General features: G+C 36.4%; 2 protein-coding genes and 1 long non-coding RNA gene across 5 annotated transcripts in view; 2 read left to right on the top strand and 1 right to left on the bottom strand.

The window, feature by feature from the left end:
- The window catches only part of LOC145054029 (TIP41-like protein), a 97450-nt gene that overhangs the window by 14661 nt on the left and 62470 nt on the right, over positions 1 to 20319 (top strand). The gene's annotated exons all lie outside the window — the stretch shown is intronic.
- LOC145054032 (uncharacterized) lies at positions 599 to 2363 on the bottom strand. Its single transcript, XR_013684685.1, has 2 exons — positions 2285 to 2363; positions 599 to 1071 (listed from the first exon to the last, which is right to left on the bottom strand). It is a non-coding gene; the product is annotated as an uncharacterized LOC145054032 (long non-coding RNA).
- LOC145054030 (uncharacterized) lies at positions 2262 to 4800 on the top strand. 2 transcript variants are annotated; one of them, XM_079002165.1, is made up of 3 exons: positions 2262 to 2666; positions 3814 to 3871; positions 4587 to 4800. In XM_079002165.1, exons 1-3 carry the CDS (start codon positions 2407 to 2409, stop codon positions 4665 to 4667), a joined length of 399 nt encoding a protein of 132 aa, XP_078858291.1. In that variant the 5' UTR covers positions 2262 to 2406; the 3' UTR covers positions 4668 to 4800. The 2 variants fall into 2 exon arrangements, 1 of the variants encoding a protein (XP_078858291.1); XR_013684680.1 differs by lacking the exon at positions 3814 to 3871 and having other exon boundaries at positions 2536 to 2666.

Here is a 20319-nt window from a genome sequence, read left to right as displayed (position 1 = left end):
GTTGCCATTATTATTTTTTTACTTGGTACTATTATTGTCTTGTTACTCCAGCTCAGTTATACCTATGGTATGGTCTTGTTAAATAATATTGATAGATTCTAAAAATACATATATGGAACCCACCATGTCCATGACATGGGGATCTATTATTGGGATCTCTAGATCTTGAGTATCATCGGATGGACCAGGGTAGGGTAATGATAAGTGTTTGTTATTATAAGGCATATTATATAGTTTGTCCACTATCATGTGTTTGCAATAATGTTAAGTGTATGCGTCTATAAATTGTTTTGAGATGGATATGTGGTGGGGTTTATGAAAAGATTTTGGACAGTAATATACATAATATTTTGTTTAAAAGGTTATGACTAGATATAGTAAAATTCCATTATATATATTAGTCAACCTGAAAAAGCATATCTAAACTAATAGTCGGTATAAAAAACATAAAATATAGAAATTAAGAAAAGTTGCGTGCAATTTGTATGCCATTATATGTTATGTATTAGTATCACAGTGTATCTTATATATGTAGCTTAAATTGCTAGCTTGGATAAGGGTAAAACAGTAACCTAATGAAAATCAAAGAAACAATCCATGATATAATGGAAAAGAGATACATATCAAAGTCCCATAATAGAAAAGAGAAATAATAAATTTCATGACAAAGGTTCATAATTAGTTTAATTTAATAAGAGATTTCACTTTCGATGATTGAACTCCACTTTCATATCGGGCTTGCAATGTAATTCACATTTACAGAGCAATATTTATGTTGAGTTTAAAAAATTTAGTTTAGTATTTAATTTTTCATGTGAATTTTTATTCGGTTTAACTGGTAAATCGAATTGTATAAACTGTAATCGAATAAACCAAAATCGATGAACTTGAACCTTATTTGGTTTGGTTATGATTAGTCTAAAAATATTAAAAAACTGATTTAATCGAAAACCGAAAAAACCTGATTTAATCGAAAACCAAAAAAACCGGCCGAATAACACTCCTTACTACACGTCCATGGCTGCAATCGTTGCTTCTTGACTTAAACTCCACTAGAAAGTTAAATGAGCCCTGCGAGTCGTATGGAAATAGAACAAAGAATAACAACGGGGTGGGACATATAACCAATTTCAAAGTTGATTTTATATTGAAAAAAAAAACATTTTAGGTCTAAACTGGAAAAAAGACAAAATATATGGTATTTTGTGAAACAAAAATACTTAATTGAAGTGTCGATGACATGCTAGGGTCCGAATTAACAACTAACAAGTAAAAATTAAGTTCTTTTTTTTTTCTTCCAAAAAGGGATAATAATTTAAATGGGTAATATATAATTTCCGATTTGTACACATTTGATCATTGAGTTTTTTCGTTCACATTTACTCTTTCAACTTGTTAAATTATACACATTCAGTCTTTATGATCTGTTACTCCAGGTTAGCCGAGAAAAAAGACTTAATAGGGTAATATATTTTTCATTTTGTATTTTGTTTCAAATTAAGTCATTTTTATTTTTTTACTCATTGAGTAGTTATGAATGATTATTTTAGGTTTTTCTCACGCCATCGTACGTGGTACAATCATTGATAAGGTGTTTGAGGTTGTTGATGCTTATGTCCATCGCGATCTCGACTATTTGGTTGCATATATCTTGTTGTTTAGCTTAGATCTTGTGTTATGAACGTCATAATTTCTTCATATGATATCAGATTTTAACGATCTTTGTATCCACGTGTTCGTTTTTTGAGTTTATTACAACTTTCGTTAAGATTACTCCCGTTAAAATATAATATATTTTTTTTATTTATGATTTTATAAAAAAAATATTCATACATGCATTTATAAAAAAATGTATGGATATAAAGATCGTAAGTAAAAATATATTACTTTTTAACGGGAGTAATCTAATGAAAGTTGTAGTAGAGTAAAATACGAACACATGAATATAAACATCGTTAAAATCTGAGATTGTATTAAGTCCTTTTTATCGGGCTAACCTGGAGTAGCCGGTTATAAAGAATGAATATGTACAGTTTAACAAGTTGAAGGGGTAAATATAAACAAAAAAAAACTCAGTGACCAAATGTGTACAAATCGAAAAATATATTCCTTATCATTTTTCGAAAAGAAAAAAGTTTTTAAGTTTAAAAAGAAAAAAAAAAAATTCAAAATACAGTGTCTTTTTTTTTTTTTTTTAAATGAAACTAACCCTTTATGAAACCATGAATATCTAATATTCAAATAGATAAGGGTATATGGAATTCCAAAAATATCAAATACATACCGTAAATTAGCTGTGCCCGTAATGTGTAATCTCTCTCTAGGAAACACAGTCACTCACCCTAAATTAAATTCTTCATCCCTACACAACCAGACGACCACCACCATGCCAATTACTTCATCCCTATGCAGCTTCCCACCAAAATCAGCCGACATATCTCCATCGCATCTGCGATAACCCACCATCACCATCTCTTCCCGTCGTCTTCTTCTTTTCACACCGCCACCAACAACACCACAACCGCCATCTTCATTCAGCCCCCCATCATCACAACCGTAAACCCTCGTCAACATCATCTTCACAGGCATATGTCAGACCTGCAATCCTTCCTAAACACGTTCAAGAAAATCATCAATGGAACAGAGGAAATACACGAAAACCATAGGTACATAATCAGGCTTCCATTTTAGACTTTCCTGAACATTATTTTTTTAATAGATTTCCTATGACGAATTTACTTATATGAAAGAATTTAAATAGACACCACTTGGACAAGGGATCAAAATCATAGATGAATAGTATGAGAGCAAAAAAAATGTTTTTTTCTTTTTAGATTTGTAAAGAACAAAAAAATATATAGTTATTAGGCTGTAAATAAAGCAAAAAACATAAGATATTCCAGTTTGCCTCTTCGTCGCACTTGTGGGCATACCCTCACCTGGTCACCTTCAATCCAAGTAACTCAAGTTGAAATTCTCTGTCACTCCTATTTTGAAACTTTAAGACCTCAAGTTAGCTTCTATCAGTCCCTAAGAAAATTACAAAAATGGATATTAAAATGTATTGGAACTCAAAACAAGTGCATAGTAGAAAATAAATGTCAATGAAAAAGCCACACTGCAAACTAATGTAGTGGTCTAGGACCTAATTTATTATGTATTTGACAAAAGGATTATTATTAATCATTATGTTATAGATATTTAATTACATAAATTATATGTTGACGTTGTCTTTTAATTAGTTTAAATGGTAATTACTAATTGAGTCAATTTCATATATGTATTAGAAATTTGGAATAATCTGATTTTGATTGTTTGTTGATAATTGTTACGGTTATATAACAAATTAATCTATAGTTTTGATAACTAAGTTTGTAATTATCATTAAAAATGTCATCAGAATTTTATTTTGTATTATGAAATAGTGATTGTAGATGTAATGCCAAACAATCCGATTAGAGAAGGCAATAACCAAAATTTTAGACCCATGTATTTGTTACCCTAGATCCATGTATTTGTTATCCTCTCTTGTTTATGTGGTATGATCCATTGGTTAACAAATCATACCACATAGATGAGCCATAGTTTGAGCCTTTATGATTATGTGATATTAGGCCATCAGAATGTCGAATGTTGGAATGGACTAAATGGTTGGGTCTTATGGTAAGACCTTATAAAGGTTTGGGTCCAATTTGGAAAATTGGGTCATATGTTGGGCTTTAGCCCATTACTTGACGTTTGGGCTTTTGGTGTGTGAGTTGGACCTTGGACTTGAAACCCAATTATTAATTGGGTATTGTTTGATGTTGACAGTTCGGGAATCTGTCAACCAGCAGCTGGAGTTTTATTTGCGGGACTTCAGCAGTGTCAGGTGGGTTATCCTCACTATACTCAAGGGTCTAAGGCACCCAGGCCGGCCCTTTGGATTGTTATCTGGTTATGTTATGTTAGTATGATCTGTTAGATTGGTATCCTGGTAGATAGAATAGTATTATGTGGTATGTGGTATGATGTGTTAGATCGGTATCCTGGTAGATAGGATGATATTATGTGGTATGTGGTATGATCTGTTAGATCGGTATCCTGGTAGATAGGATAATATTATGTGGTATGTGGCATAATCTATTAGATTAGTATCCTGGTAGATAGGATGGTATTATGTGCTATGTGTTATGATCCGTTAGATCATTTGTTGTCTATAGACTGTTATGTGATTATCTGTTACATATGCACATGTTTGTTTGGCGGTGAGGCTTATCTGCTTTGTGTGAAAGCCAATAGACCTAGGCATTCCAACCTGTTGGTTGTGGGCCGTGAGTATTCCATCCTGAGGATGACTAGACTCATATTATGTAGGCATTCTAACCTGTTAGTTGTAGGCCTGGGGTATTCCATCCCGATGATGATTGGACCCATAATATGTTGGCATTCCAACTTGATGGTTGAGGGTCTGGGGTATTCCAACCCGATGGTTGACTCGACCCATAGTATGATGTTTATGATTACATGTGTATTGTTGCGGGTATGAGTATTTTTAGGGAAACCCACTAAGCTTTCGGGCTTACAGTTTCAGTTTATTGTTTCAGGTACATCAGGGGATCGCGGCAAAGCGAAGGCGTGATCGTACAGCTCCTCATGTCTTGTTTATGTTGTTGGGAAAACTCTGATATTATATATTTTGAAAACAAGTTGTAATGAATTAATGGTTTTGAAATGTTTTTAAAAGTTCAAATTTGGCACGATTTTTATGGATGTTACATACACTAACCTTTTTTTAGTATGTTATTTATTTTGAGTAAATTGTGGATAATCTATTGAATTTTATGAGATTATCTTGTAGTTTATTTTCTACTAGGCGAATGTCCGCGTGTTGCGCAGAAACATCTATATAGCTGAAATCTTTACAAATATATGTTTTTTTTTAACTATAACAATAATGTTGTTGTTAAATTTGATATAATAATTTGTATACTAAGTTGATATAATATATTGATTATTTTCAATTATATGATAATATATACATCTATTAAAATTACATAATCTCAATCTTTTGAATGATCTTTACCTACGGGTTACACATGAATAAAATTAAATTTAATATATGGTTTAATGTTATTTATGATTGTTGTTATTGTTAATTAATTTTTTAAAATTTATTTGCTTAACGTTTTAAGGTGTTCATTCCTTAAGAGGGGGAAGTGAAGCCCGTAATACGGATCAAGTCTCTCATCAACTATCTTATCAGCATCAAACTCCCATTCGAGTCAGTCCAAGTCCTCAACAAAAAGTTCCTTCTCTGGAACCATCTCCCAAACAGAAGACTCTGGTACCTTCTCAATCTCCTCCACAAACTCAAATAGTGCATGAAAAACCTAAATCGCCTCCTCGCCAAGAAACTCCTCCCCAGTTCGAAAACTTAGCTCCAACGATGTCATCAGAGCATGAAGAAGACTCCCCCGCAACGCAACATAGGAAGCGATATTTTTTTTTTTTTTTGATTTTAAAGGTAACAACATAATCATTTATATAAAGTTATTTTTAACTATTATTATTGTAAGTTATTTTAAACAACTTATTTGAAAACTTTTAATGATTATAAAAATATCATTGTGAAATATTTTAGTTAAATTGATATTATAATTTAGTTTTTGCATTTAGCACTACAATTTATCACTTTTAACTATTCACAAAATATTCTTTGGGTTTTTTAAGTGGAACTAAAATTTATATTGAAGTTGACTCTGTAATGTTATATTTAAATTAACAATTTAAGTATTTTGTCCAAACTGTTCAAAAGTTGTAGCTTTAAACTGATAATGGTTTACATACAACAACATATTAAATCTAATAAATTAAGTATAATATGTTAAAAGTTAAAGACATAACTTTATAAGTAGAAGTAAAAAATTATTTTAATATTGAATTTAGTTTATTTATGATTACACTTTAGGTTTGATACTTATTTAACCTTATTAACCAACTTATAATGTAACGACCCAAAAATTAAGGGTAAAAATTTCATTTTTTTATAGTCAAAACATAGATATCTTTAAATCCAAGTATTCCAAAACATTGCTAATTAAAACATATTTATCAGAGTTCATCCCAAAATCACATAATGCGGAAAACACAAGTGTGTGTGTTGCGATCAAGCTGAGCCCTTCCTTTCCAAAACAATGATACTTGAAACCATAAACAAAACTGTAAGCACGAAACTTTGTGAGTTCCCCAGAGCATACCCCACACAGTCCACATAATCACATAGTCCATATTAGCTATAAAAGCTACATAAACCATATAAGCCATACATACAACATATAGGGATGTTGTGGGCTCGTCCCCAGGGTCTTACTCCAGGATGTCATGGGCTCCCCACGTGGTCTTACACCTAAGTGACATGGGCTCTCCCATGGTCTTTAATAGTAAAGCCATGGGCTCTCTACATGGTCTTACATCCGGATGCCAGGGGCTCTCCCATGGTCTTTAATAGGAAAGCCATGGGCTCTCCACATGGTCTTACATCCAGGTGCCATGGGCTCCCCCCATGGTCTTCCATACACGTATTACAAAGACAACTAGCATAACACATAATCACTATCATACCACCTATACATGCATACCATAAATATCAGTAGCGAATCTACAATAAGCACTACAACATAATAGGAAAGCCATGGGCTCTCCACATGGTCTTACATCCAGGTGTCATGGGCTCTCCCATGGTCTTTCATACAAGCATACCACATATACAACTAGCATACTTCCTAACACATAACCAGCTATCATGCCACATAATACAACTTCAGCTAGTGTACCACATATCATAAAATGGTTCGGCCTTGGTGCCTTAGACCCATTGGTATGGTGAGGAGACTCACCTCGAATGCAGAAGCTTCCTGAAAGAAATCCTTAGTTGCTGCCCTATCCACTTCCTGAGCTATCAATACCGATTAATATACCCAATTAGCAGTTGGGTCCCATACCATAATCCTTAATCCATGCATGGGGTAAAATGACCATTCTACCCCTAGCCTAGTATGATCTAAAACTAAGGCATAAACCCAAAACAATAGCCCAACCCTATAATGTCCATAAATCCATTAATGGACCAATCCTCCCAAATCCTTCTTTTCAATCCAACACATTTAGCATCCCGATGGTCCAATGATAATCCAAACACTTAAGCCCAAAATGCTAAAAACACTTGTGGCCAAACCATGGCCCAAATCCTTCCGGGGCCTTTTCCAACATCACTAACAACCCACAACTTGATGGTCTAATGAGCCCAAGATAAACAAGCCCAACAGTTGGCCCATACTGAAGCCCATCATACGAAACCCATTCTGACTGAGTACGTAGGGCGTATTAGGTTCGTGACTTGTACGCTGCGCGTACTAGCTTGTACGCCCAACGTACTCCTCTGTTAAGTCCTTTTTGCTATTAAGCACTTAATGCTTCAAACTAAGGGACCAAATTACATATTTGAGCTCTACTTAACGTCTTAATCCATAAAGTCATTGACTTGGTGACTTTATATGACCCGCATGAACCTAAACTCAAAGTATAGCAATCTACTTCCATGAAAATGACCATAACTCTTGCATGAACCCATTAAGACCTCCAATATGGCAACTTTATACCTTAGGGACTCAGTTAGCACCAAGGGTGGCAACCTTAAGCCTAAAAACGGATTTGGAACCATAGAGCTTCATCATTGGGACCAAAATGAACTAAAACTCACAAATGAGAGATCTAAGATATCAATGGTCAAGTTCAGAGCTTTATACCTTCATCAAGCTGACAATGAGTCACAAAAGCCAGATCCATAAGATTCTCCTTGATCCCCATCTTTGCATCAAACTCCACCTTCTTTAAATGGGCCAAACACTCCAAAAATGGACTCCATGAGCTCAAAATGCCACCATGAATGATTAAGGACGATTTCTAGGGTTTTAGAGGGTGGAGGCTGAAGATACCAAGGTTAGGTTATGAGATAAGGAGCTTAAATATGGTCCAAGTGTTGGGTTTTGAGCAATCTAACACTTCCTAAGTGTGCATGCAACCCTAATAAACCTTGGATCTATGTTTGTCTAAATACATGCAAAATAATAATTTTTCCAAGGTTCATAACCTATCTAACATGGCATGGGGTACTTTTAAACATAAAAGAATTAGATGAGATTACATACCTTTTGATGATGAGTTTGAATCCTAAGGAGTTTGAGGGCCAAGCACCAATAGTGTGAATGCCTCAAATGGAATCACAAATCACCACAAACTCTTGGAAAACTTTGAGAGAGTGTATACACACTATAAAATCGGCCACACACAAACACACATACTCTAGTGACACTAGTCACTATAGTGGCTATTTCATGCAACATAAGCATGCTTATATAGTGTACATGATTAGGGTGAAACCCTAATAACCCATGACCTTTCCTTTTCCAAGGATCCATGGGTTAAAAGCTCCATGGATCATCCATGGACTTCCATACAAGCCTAGCCCATTAACAAATGAGTGTTAGCCCACACTATATAAAACCAATAGCCTACAATCTAATTAGTCTTCCTTTTAATCTCTAAATTAATTCATAATTAATTTAAGACTAAGACTAATTAAATAACATGACTTCATATTAATATATTATAACTTAGAATATATTAATAAACATATGTGTATAACTCTCATAAAATTATCCATAAATAGTTTGGATGAAATGCAACCCAAATGGACCATGCCGAGTCGGGTCAAGTATATACCAAATAAGTTATGGACTTAGACACCTTATCCAACAGACTCCCACTTGGATAAGTCTTATAACTATATTTGCGTATGTTACTTCAGGAACCAACCAGCAATCGTAGCTCTCGAAAACTCTGTTGAACTATGAAGCGCCATTTTAGATAAGTGATCCTATAATCCTCTGTTCTCATGATATCAGCCGGACAAATACATGGAACAACGTCGTACTTATTGTCCAGCAGTTTGTTTCCCGATTTCCGATTTGTTTGACAAAGAACTTAATCGAACACATCAATTTAGTTCTGACCGGCCGGTACATAGGTCACAACAAAATCATCGAGGGGCCCAAATATCGCTTCTATTTCTAGAAGGAACAGATAAACTTCGACTCATATGCTTGTTCTACTACTTGTTGAGTTGTACACAAAAGAACGTTTTATAACATCAAGTTACTGATGCGTTTACGTGCAATCAATGCACAACCAACTCATAGGTAACAACTCATATCTCTAGGTTTGAAGATTTATATGATATTACCGTCTCACGATCACTCGAGATAAATTCCATGAAGTGATACAAGTGAGCGTGGGTTTATTCCAATACTCATAACTTATGAGCACTCATGAATGTTGTAGCAACCATTGCTATGACTAAACCCATTTAGCCATCTACAAACTCGATTCATGACAGTCTTAATTCATACCTACTTCCAACATATGAACGACTGTGGAGTGTTTAAATAACTTAGTCATTCGGAAAGAATAACCTAGCTATTTTGGAAGTCAAAACATACAAAGTGAAACACAATAATAATCGAATCCAATATGGTCTCATAACCCTTTTGAATATAAATAAAACCACCTTTTATTTATCACCATATTGATTACACATTATTCATTGTATAATGTTTCAAACAATCAACTTAAGACTTGAATAAAAAAATAGTCGTCCCATGCTCCTAGCATGTACACTTTGTTTTTTCTAAACAATAGTTATGCCTTACTCCAAGTATGCACACTATGTTTATCTATGATCCTTACATTGTGATGTAGATCAATTGAACATGATTCCATTGATACTCATTTCACAATCCCAAATCCTTATTGTAAATGTGAGAATCCTCGATTCCTATCATTTACCAAAAAAATCTGTTAGATTTTAAACTTTTATGCAATGTTCCTCTTGTAATGATTATGCACAAAGTCACCAAAACCTTGTCACCAGTCATTACAGAGTATTCCAAAGAAGGTCAACTTCTATGGAACGGAAGTCTCATATTTAAAGTACATTGCTTTGAACATCCTTCTTGCATTAAGGTTTTCTAATCTTACATAGATTGAATAACTTCCACCTATGGAGACATTTCCATAGTCCCATTTTGACTACCACTTCCGAACAAGAGTTACTTCTTTTCAGAATATGTCAATACGGTCCTTTTCGACAACTTACATCATACTTCCAACTTTCCCTGAGCAACCAATCTTTGGCGAACTTCAGATTGTCCTCGACAATTGCTTAATCACTTTAGTCATATCTAGTTCTAGACTTTTCCCTTCTCAATGCCTTAAGCATTTGGAAAATTTAGAAAAGATGAATATTATAGCACATGCAATCAATCCTATATCCGAAGCATATGGGACACGATTCATGATGTCTCACATAAAGACATGATACTAGACCAGTCTTTTGCTACAATATTTTTTATTTGCCATATTTTCAAAATTTAACTATGAAGAGGGATGTCGTAATCATAATTGAATTTTGAGAACGCAATATATATAGAATTTCCTTAAGTCGAACCATTCAGACATAAAATTCATATATATATATATATATATATATATATATATATATATATATATATATATATTCTTGACTAAAGATGATTAAAATCTCAATCTAAGCTTTAGAATTGAAATGAAGTATAATTTCCTCTCCCTTAATTATAGCAAAACAACTTTTCAACCCCTGCAACTTCACGAATTGAAACTTTGTTTTCTACAACTAACATTGCTACCTTGCAACACTAAACGTAATAATCATGCTCCTACTAACATGATGATTATCAGCATAACACTTATGCTCCCACTAGCTCTGACATATTTCCAGAAATCTGTTGGACTTCTGAAATTTAGATTCATACACCCTTTCTTAGATAGCTCACATGTGTGTCTAAACAATTTTCAGAACTATGAAAAGGGATACCATAATCATAGTCTTAATTGCTTAGGCATTTGCCATTTCTCACAAGTCCATGTTAGTGTGCCGGTTAACCACACGCGCTCCACTAACGACTTTTGAAAATGCAAATAACACAATTGATATCTACGTAAAATCTACTTAGTGAAAGCGTTTCCTCACCATCATTTTCATGAATCGGAGAGAAACCTTATGACACTTAGATTTTATAGTGTATGAGTTCCTATCCATGTGAATTTGTCAAAACCATAATCACAAGATAAGGTTAGTGACAAATTCAGCCTTACATGGATTAAACTTGTTCAATTTTCGTTTCTTGTCACCTTGGTAGCACAAGGCCCACCAATGCTTCCAAGTTGAACTCTGATAACTCACATGCAAATTCAACTTATTTGAAGTAGGTACAGAAATAAGAATTATGTCAACACGATAGGTTGCAAACCTTAAGTCGTGTGCTAGTGATAAATTACAGGTTTTACTCTTGATTAAATCTTGAAACTCTTTCAGGATCTTTAAGGCTCCCACTGTCCCTTTGACATATAATTTTCCCCAGTCAAGAACCATTCCTTGACAAAACAAATATTCAAGGGACAGTGCGGATTCTTATCAAGACTAACACTTCACATAATTGGTCTTAGTTGGTCTTTGTCTCATCCAAGACATCACAACTTTCCAATCTCAAATGTACAAGAGTGGAAAACATTTTACTCTTACATTTGACTAGTGTTAATAAATCTTCCTTTATGTCACTCAAAGTTACAATCTTGGAGTATGACTCTAAGAATTGTTTTGGAACGAAGTATGACTCATCTTCTTGATTTTAACCAATCCAACAATTCATGACCTCTCTTCTTAGCCATAACAATGCACTAAGACGTCCTTAGAGTATGAGTTTGTGATATGGTTTCATAATCATTAAGATGATCATGAAATACGATACTAAAGTACTCTCACATCCTTTCAGATTTGAGAAACTTTTATCTTTTTGCCTAATTTGATTCTTCTCATTTGTTTTGTCATACATTGTAACCTTTCCAATGTTACATAATTATACTTAACCTCATAAGTATAATCATATTTACTAATCTTTAGTAAATCATGACAAATCAATCTTTGTGGTAGACCTTGACCAACGCACACCCAGTGTACCTAATTCCTTAGTCCTTCACTTGACTCACATATACATGTAATCAAAGAATTAGTCTTAATTTTCAAAGATGAAAAATTCTCATTCATCATACAATACAACTTGTATGATTCCAAGTTTCTATCCAATTGAAACTTGGGTGATGAAAAACTTTCTTCATTTGGTAAATCCAGACACTACCACAAATGAAAGAATCAAATCCACTTTCCAATACTGCTATTACTGGAAACATATAAGCAACAATTTTCCACAGATGCCATTGTAAGGATATTTTTAAAATAAATAAAATTAAAACCTTTTTTTTCTTTTATTTTAAAACTTTGCGGAAAAACTTATCCTTACAATCCACATGAAAACCTTGTTGTTATCTATTCATCATCAATATATTATAACTCTTAAGCAACAACTCAAAATTCTGATTGCCGAACCATGCGATCGAAACCCACCTTTGCAATCAGAATCAACATATACTTACTTTAAGCTTCCTATCTTTTCTTTGATTCTTAAAAACATCCATTCGCATTATGTAATAACAATCTCCAAATAGGAACTTAATAGAGTTAGACAGTGATCTTTACCCGAAGTAGAGTCAAACCTCTTGACTTGATCAACCTTATGACCTTTCAGGTGAATAGGGCAGCTTCGCAACCAATGCCCCTTCCTTTGGCAACAAAACACATGGACCCTTTGGTAATGGCACATGAGACTATCTCAGACTTAGCCTTTCTCTTTACCATTTGGTCAACCGAGTTGACTATGGCCGATCCCTTTCCATTGGGAAGAGAAATCCTTTTCTAGATATCCAATGCTACCATTGTCAATGTCCATGTAGACTTGGGAAGTTGTTCTTTTAATCAAATTTGCTTTACTGGTGTTCCAAATCATTGCTGATTCCACAACACCAAGCAAATAGATAACATCATTAAGGGTCATGTCATAGTCCGTCTCATAGTAGTCCCAAAGAGACTCACTATGTTACTAAGAAAGTGATTGAACATCCAACTTTCACGGGACTTTGACACCCAACTCTCCCGGCTTGTCAATATGTGACTTTATCTCCAAGATGTGAGCACACATAGACTATGCTTGCCAATAGGGATTGAGTGACTTTAAACTTTTCAAGAACTTGTGGGTGAGGGAGAATAATTGGAGGAGGTGGAGGAAGTGAAGCATGATGTTGAGGGACACCATCTTCAAGAGATTTGGGAAGATCATAGTTGTCTGAACCAGACATCTATAATGGGAGAAAATCAAGTTAGTTGATTCAAAGTCCTTAATATAACACCCAATATGAAATATTAAGGCTAGGACCCAACACAATATTTTATAATTTGGAAGAGGGATGCCGTAATCCAAGCTATAAAATATTTGAAGGTAGGCGAATGACGATTCACCAATTTCCACCATGAAAAACGAAATAATTTATTAGGTTTTAATTGGATTTGAAATTCCTAGATCTTTTGAGATTCATTGAACTTTTCAATGGCATGTTTCAATCTCGAGTGTGCCCTCTCAAATTTTGTGACTGGGATGCCGAGGATCACAAAACAAGGTGTGAATAACCATACCAATTCACTTGGTACCCTTAATATTATCACCCAATCAGTGTGCCGGTTAACCATACATGCTCCATTGATCTATGACAAACATTAAGTCACCCTTCGTGATCCTTACTAGTCCAAGTTAGTGTGTCGGTTAACCACACACACTCCACCAACGACTTGGTAAGGTACAAAGTGTGAATTCCATGGGCTAGCACCAAATTCACATTTTTCCTAAAGTAACTAAGATTGGGAATTAAATAAAACATTTAGTTACTTTATAATATTCATCATAATTTTAATGAGAATTTAAAGTCATTGTCCTACCCGTTCGGCTAACGACCCTCCACCAATCAAGCAAGCGGTGGGTGAGAGTGGACACCAATTAAGTCGCCATTTTATAGGCAACAACCTTATACCCACCTTATAGACCGACTTCGTGAATGAGGCCTACTAACGGTAAAACGACCTGTTCTTATACATATATATAATAATTAACCATTAATCTTATAATAGTATAAGGGTAGAATTTTAACTTTTAAAACTTCTAGGGTATGGAATTAAAGTTTGTGTGAGACTTTACAAATTCCAAAACTTGAGGGCAAGTTTTGAACAATTCATAAACTTTTGGATATTCATAACTTATGAGTTTTAATTAAGTGTTTTAAAGCTTTTAATGAAGAGTCTCTTGGAAATCCATAACTTGAGGACAAGTTATGGAGTCCATAAAAGCATTTATTAGAAAACTCTTCAAGAAAATGTAACTTATGACTTCTTAAAAAAACATTTAAAAGAAAAAACTTTTGGAATTCCATAACTTGAGGACAAATTATGAATTCCATTAAAACACATTAAGATCAAGAATTAACTAACAAACAATTTGCAAATAATTCCTATGATCTAACAAAACTCATATGAACATGAACATCCACATGAACAAGTTCAAGAATCATATGAACACATATAAACTTGAAATTTTGATTATAACTTTGAAATTGGTCCACCATCATCATTACCACATCAAAAACAGGTTTTATAAGATCAAAACAGTTTAAGGTAATGATTCTAGACCAATTCCAACACCAAAACTTGAAAATCTGCACTCAGGCCTGCCAATTCGTCGAGTGCATGAACTGACTCGGCGAGTTGGTTGAATATACACATGGACTCGGCGAGTACCATGAATGGAATCGGCGAGTTTGTTGTGCAGAATGCAGTTTTTCGACATTTTTCAGCAATTTGCATCAAGTATTCAAGAAAACAAGCCTAGGCTCTGATACCACTGTTGGGTTTTGAGCAATCTAACACTTCCTAAGTGTGCATGCAACCCTAATAAACCTTAGATCTATGTTTGTCTAAATACATGCAAAATAATAATTTTTCCAAGGTTCATAACCTATCTAACATGACATGGGGTACTTTTAAACATAAAAGAATTAGATGAGATTACATACCTTTTGATGATGAGTTTGAATCCTAAGGAGTTTGAGGGCGAAGCACCAATAGTGTAAATGCCTCAAATGGAATCAAAAATCACCACAAACTCTTGGAAAACTTTGAGAGAGTGTATACACACTATAAAATCGGCCACACACAAACACACATACTCTAGTGACACTAGTCACTATAGTGGCTATTTCATGCAACATAAGCATGCTTATATAGTGTACATGATTAGGGTGAAACCCTAATAACCCATGACCTTTCCTTTTCCAAGGATCCATGGGTTAAAAGCTCCATGGATCATCCATGGACTTCCATACAAGCCTAGCCCATTAACAAATGAGTGTTAGCCCACACTATATAAAACCAATAGCCCACAATCTAATTAGTCTTCCTTTTAATCTCTAAATTAATTCATAATTAATTTAAGACTAAGACTAACTAAATAACATGACTTCATATTAATATATTATAACTTAGAATATATTAATAAACATATGTGTATAACTCTCATAAAATTATCCATAAATAGTTTGGATGAAATGCAACCCAAATGGACCATGCTGGGTCGGGTCAAGTATATACCAAATAAGTTATGGACTTAGACACCTTATCCAACACCAAGACCTTAAAATAGGGTTCTGATTTGACTGGCGTACGCCTAGCGTACTTCGGGGAACATTCACGACGATCCTGGTTAGTACGCAAGGTACGCCTCGCGTACGCTTTGTGTACTCGGATAAGCTTGAAAACCACGAAACTTCTGAAGGCTATAACTTCTTCGTTATAATCCCGATTCCGACGATCCTTATATCAACGGAAAGGTAACGAGAAGCCCTACACTTCTATCAACTCATACCTTTCTTAATACCTTCAAAAAAATTCATCTTCTACAAAAAGACCAACTGACACTTTACCGAATTACCTCTAGGCTCCAAAACACGAACTGAACACCCGAATCACTTCTAATATATCACCCGCACCCAAAGCTCCTGGAATGAAATCAAGACTACTATATCTAATACTTGGGACCAAAATGAACAAAAACCCATAAATGGTAGACCTAAGACACCAATGATCAAGTTCAAAGCTTTATACCTTCATCAAGCTGAAAATGAGTCACAAAAGCCAAAACCATAAGATCCTCCTTGATCCCCGCTTTGCATCAAGCTCCACCTTCTTGGAAATGGACCAAACACTCCAAAAATGGACTTCATAAGCTCAAAATGCCACCATGAATGATTAGAGACTAGTTCTAGGGTTTTAAAGGGTGGAGGCTGAAGATATTAGGGCTAGGTTATGAGATAAGGAGCTTAAATAGGGTCTAAGACCCTAAAATAAAGTTTTGATCTGACTAGCGTACGCCCAACGTACTCCAGGGAACATTCGTGACCATCCTGGTCAGTATGCCCAATTTACTCCAATGTACACCCCACATACTACCTTCTTAACTAGTACGCCCCGCGTACGCCTTGTGTACGCCCCGTGTACTCGACTAAGCCTGAAAACCACGCAACTCCCAAAGGTCATAACTTGTTCGTTATAAGCCTGATTCTGACGATCCTTATATAAATGAAAAGGTAACGAGAATCCCTACAGTCTTATCAACTCATACCTTTCTTAATGCCTTCCAAACAAAAATCCATTTTCCACAAAAGCCCAATTGACACTTTACCGAAATACCCCTAGGCTCCAAAACACGAACCTAACACCCAGATCACTTCCAATACATCAACCGCACCCAAATGATCCTAGAACCTACCTTTTCAAATGCCCTAATCCTTATGATGACCGATCTTCTAGCTACAGCCTCGGACTAGGAATCGATTCGGAACAGGATGTCACAACTCTCCCCCACTTGAATTAGATTTCGTCCTTCGTTCCGAGCATATCCAACAATTTGGTCCATACCTCCACATTCCGGAAGGACTTACAAAGGCAACCGATACCAACCTAAAAGAACTTACCAACCTGAAAAGGAAAGAACCTAAAACCCTTTAGAATAAAACAACCTCTATCCTTCCGAAACTCGAAACTTCAAATTTACCTAGCTTCCCGAAAACTGCCCACACGAACCATCATTGAATTTTTTTTCCATAAGAAAACCAACCTAAACAGAATACTTTTCACCCATAATACCTTGAGGCTTCCAAAATAACTAAATCACCGGTCAACTGCGGCTACCGAATAACAAGCAACTCCACATACGAATCCCAGTCGCTAAGCCCACTTTGACTCTTCCCGCTACTATCTGCTGCTTCTCAAACGTAGCCGAGACCCCCCGGTCCTAACTTTTTTTCCCACTATCCGAAACACTAGACACCTCACCGATTGTTGAGCCAAAAGATACACACATATAGTAATCCCACGCGTCTCCCGAAAAGTAAACCGATTGGCCGGAATTGCTTCCACGCCTTGCCTTCAAACTTCTACTAACAGAATGAATGCTACATGACCCATTGCAGACTCACCTCCTACCTGGTCTTCAACAACCCATCTTCTCCTCACTTCAGAAACGCTATGGCTCTTTCACGGATAAAACCAACCCAAGACACATCACAATAACTCAAACAATCATCAACTAAAGCCATCCATTACCTTTGAACCTCACGATTGGTGCCCTCAACGCGTAAATATCTCAATTTGTATTCCGTTGGAACGAAAAATCATGCTCTAAACATGCGTGATACCCAACTCGAGATCTTACCCAAAACCGATTTGATACTGTAACATCATGTTCTGAATCGATTCCTAGTCTGAGGCTGCGGCCTGAAGATCAGTCATCATAAGGATTAGGGATTTTGAAAAGGTAGGATCTAGGCCCATTTGGGTGCGGGTGATGTATTGGAAGTGATCAGGGTGTTAGGTTCGTGTTTTGGAGCCTAGGGGTATTTCGGTAAAGTGTTAGTTGGGCTTTTGTGGAAAATGGATTTTTGTTTGGAAGGCCTTAAGAAAGGTATGAGTTAGTAAGAGTGTAGGGCTTATCTGTAACATCCGGATTCCCAAGTATTATATTTTGTTCTTTTATTTTTGGGTGTTGTGAGGAGACTCGGCGAGTTGGCGTCTAAACTCGCCGAGTATGGTCGCGAATTCGTATGCGAGTTCACAGCTGGACTCGGCGAGTTCACGAGTGGACTCGACGAGTCCACGCTGTTTAATGAAATCCTAATTTCCAGGGTTTGAGACCTATTTAAAGGCCCTTAGGTCCGTTATTTGCGGCCACCAACCCCTAGAGAGAGACCCTAAGAGATCTAGAGCGTTTGTGAGGAAGGAGAGGCCATTCTTGATCCTTTTGTGGGTGTTTTTGCAAGAAGGAAGTGATCAAGGCAAGAGGAGGCTGAAGGAGGTGCGATTTTGGTGGTTTTTGAGTTCATAGAGACTGTATTGAGGTATTCTTCTCGGACCTTCTTCAGTTTTGGTGTTGATTCTTAGTGTTAGGGTTTTCTAACCCTTTTAGAGGTTGATTAAGTGGAGCATTTGGTCCTTTCTCGAGTTTGTGTCTTGGATCTGGACCCAAAGAGGTCCAGAGACCTTAGTCCTTGGAGCTTTATGGGTCATTTTGGGAGCCATGAGCTTGGGATGTCATTTTTGGGGCTAAATCACCAAGTTAGACCATTTTGATGTTGTATGAGTGTCAAGGTCTGAACTTTACGTGATTATCATGCTTGGGAAGGCCAGATCTATGAATGTATGGAACAGATCTGACCTCAGGAGTTGTATGGAGTTTGTGCATGGCATGAACTCGCCGAGTCCGAAGAACAGACTCGGCGAGTAGTATGAAGGTTTCCCGTAAATCACTCAGTGAGTGGACTTGCCGAGTTGGGGAATAACTCGGTGAGTCGGGGAGAGTCAGGGGGGACTGAGTTCAAGTTGGAACTCGCCGAGTTGTTCTTGAGACTCGGCGAGTTGAGTCGGGGTGGCCCCACGATTCATGCCAGGTGGAACTCGTCGAGCCAGGGGAAGTACTCGACGTGCCAAGAGAGGGTCTAAGAGAGTCAGTGGACACGTGTAGACTCGCCGAGTCGCCCTAGTGCACTCGACGAGTCGGGTCAAAGTTTGACCGTTGACCTTGTTGACTTTTAGGGTTGAGTACAGTTGTATTTATGAGAGTATTTACTTTATGTGATTAGGCGGAGGCTAGATCACATTTCTACCGAGTCAGATATTTACCGAGACACCGAGGTGATTCTTCTCACTATACGTTACCTAGAGTGGTATATTGTGTGGACCAGAGGGTCTTATGTGTTATGTATGAGATTATGTGCTATGTGTTATATGTATGTTGTATGATGTTATAGACCAGACCGAAGGGTCCAACGATACAGACCGGGCCGGAGGGCCCAATGAGCTATGATCGGACCAGAGGGTCCAACGAGCTACGGGGCTGGAGGGTCCCGCCGAGACACATCGACCAGAAGGTCGTATTATAGCCTTGAGTGGTGTATGTGTTGTATGCGGTATTTTGGGGAACTCACTAAGCATTTATGCTTACAGTTGTTGTGTTATGTGTTTCAGGTACCAGTGATGAGCGCGGGAAGGCGCCGACATGATTCGTACACACACTTGTGGAATTTATGTTTGAGATTCTGGGGAGATGTTTTGTGATGATAACATTTGATACAATATGTTTTGACATTATTTTATGAGTAAATGAATGTTTTAAAAATGAAAATTTGTTTTGAAAATTTACGTTGTTACATTATCGTTACCTTTTTGTTGATATAAGGATCGTCGGAATCAGGCTTATAACGAAGAAGTTATGGCCTTCGGAAATTGCGTGGTTTTCAGGCTTAGCCGAGTACACGGGGCGCGCGTACCTTGGAGAACGCTGGATGTACTGACCAGGTTGGTCACGAATGCTCCCCGGAGTATGCTGGGCGTATGCTAGTCAGATCAGGACCCTATTTTAGGGTCTTGGACCCTATTTAAGCTCCTTATCTCATAACCCAACCCTAATATCTTTAGCCTCCACCCTCTAAAACCCTAGAACTCGTCTCTAATCATTCATGGTGGCATTTTGAGCTTATGAAGTCCATTTTTGGAGTGTTTGGTCCATTTCCAAGAAGGTGGAGCTTGATGCAAAGATGGGGATCAAGGAGAAGCTTATGGTTCTGGCTTTTGTGACTCATTTTTAGCTCGATGAAAGTATAAAGCTTTGAACTTGATCATTGGTGTCTTAGATCTACCATTTATGGGCTTTTGTTCATTTTGGTCGCAAGTATGAGATATAGTGGTCTTGATTT

This window comes from Lactuca serriola, chromosome 5 (assembly GCF_051521515.1).
Source record: "Lactuca serriola cultivar US96UC23 chromosome 5, Lser_US96UC23_V15, whole genome shotgun sequence".
Classification (NCBI taxonomy): Eukaryota; Viridiplantae; Streptophyta; class Magnoliopsida; order Asterales; family Asteraceae; genus Lactuca; species Lactuca serriola.
This window is presented reverse-complemented; position numbering and strand designations above follow the sequence as displayed.

Bases quoted from the DNA above. Each gene is read 5' to 3' on its own strand.
- LOC145054030 (XM_079002165.1), top strand. From the start codon at position 2,407: ATGCAGCTTCCCACCAAAATCAGCCGACATATCTCCATCGCATCTGCG. The intron at 2,667-3,813 runs GTACATAATCAG...TGATGTTGACAG, and splicing joins GAAATACACGAAAACCATAG to TTCGGGAATCTGTCAACCAG. The intron at 3,872-4,586 runs GTGGGTTATCCT...TTATTGTTTCAG, and splicing joins CGGGACTTCAGCAGTGTCAG to GTACATCAGGGGATCGCGGC.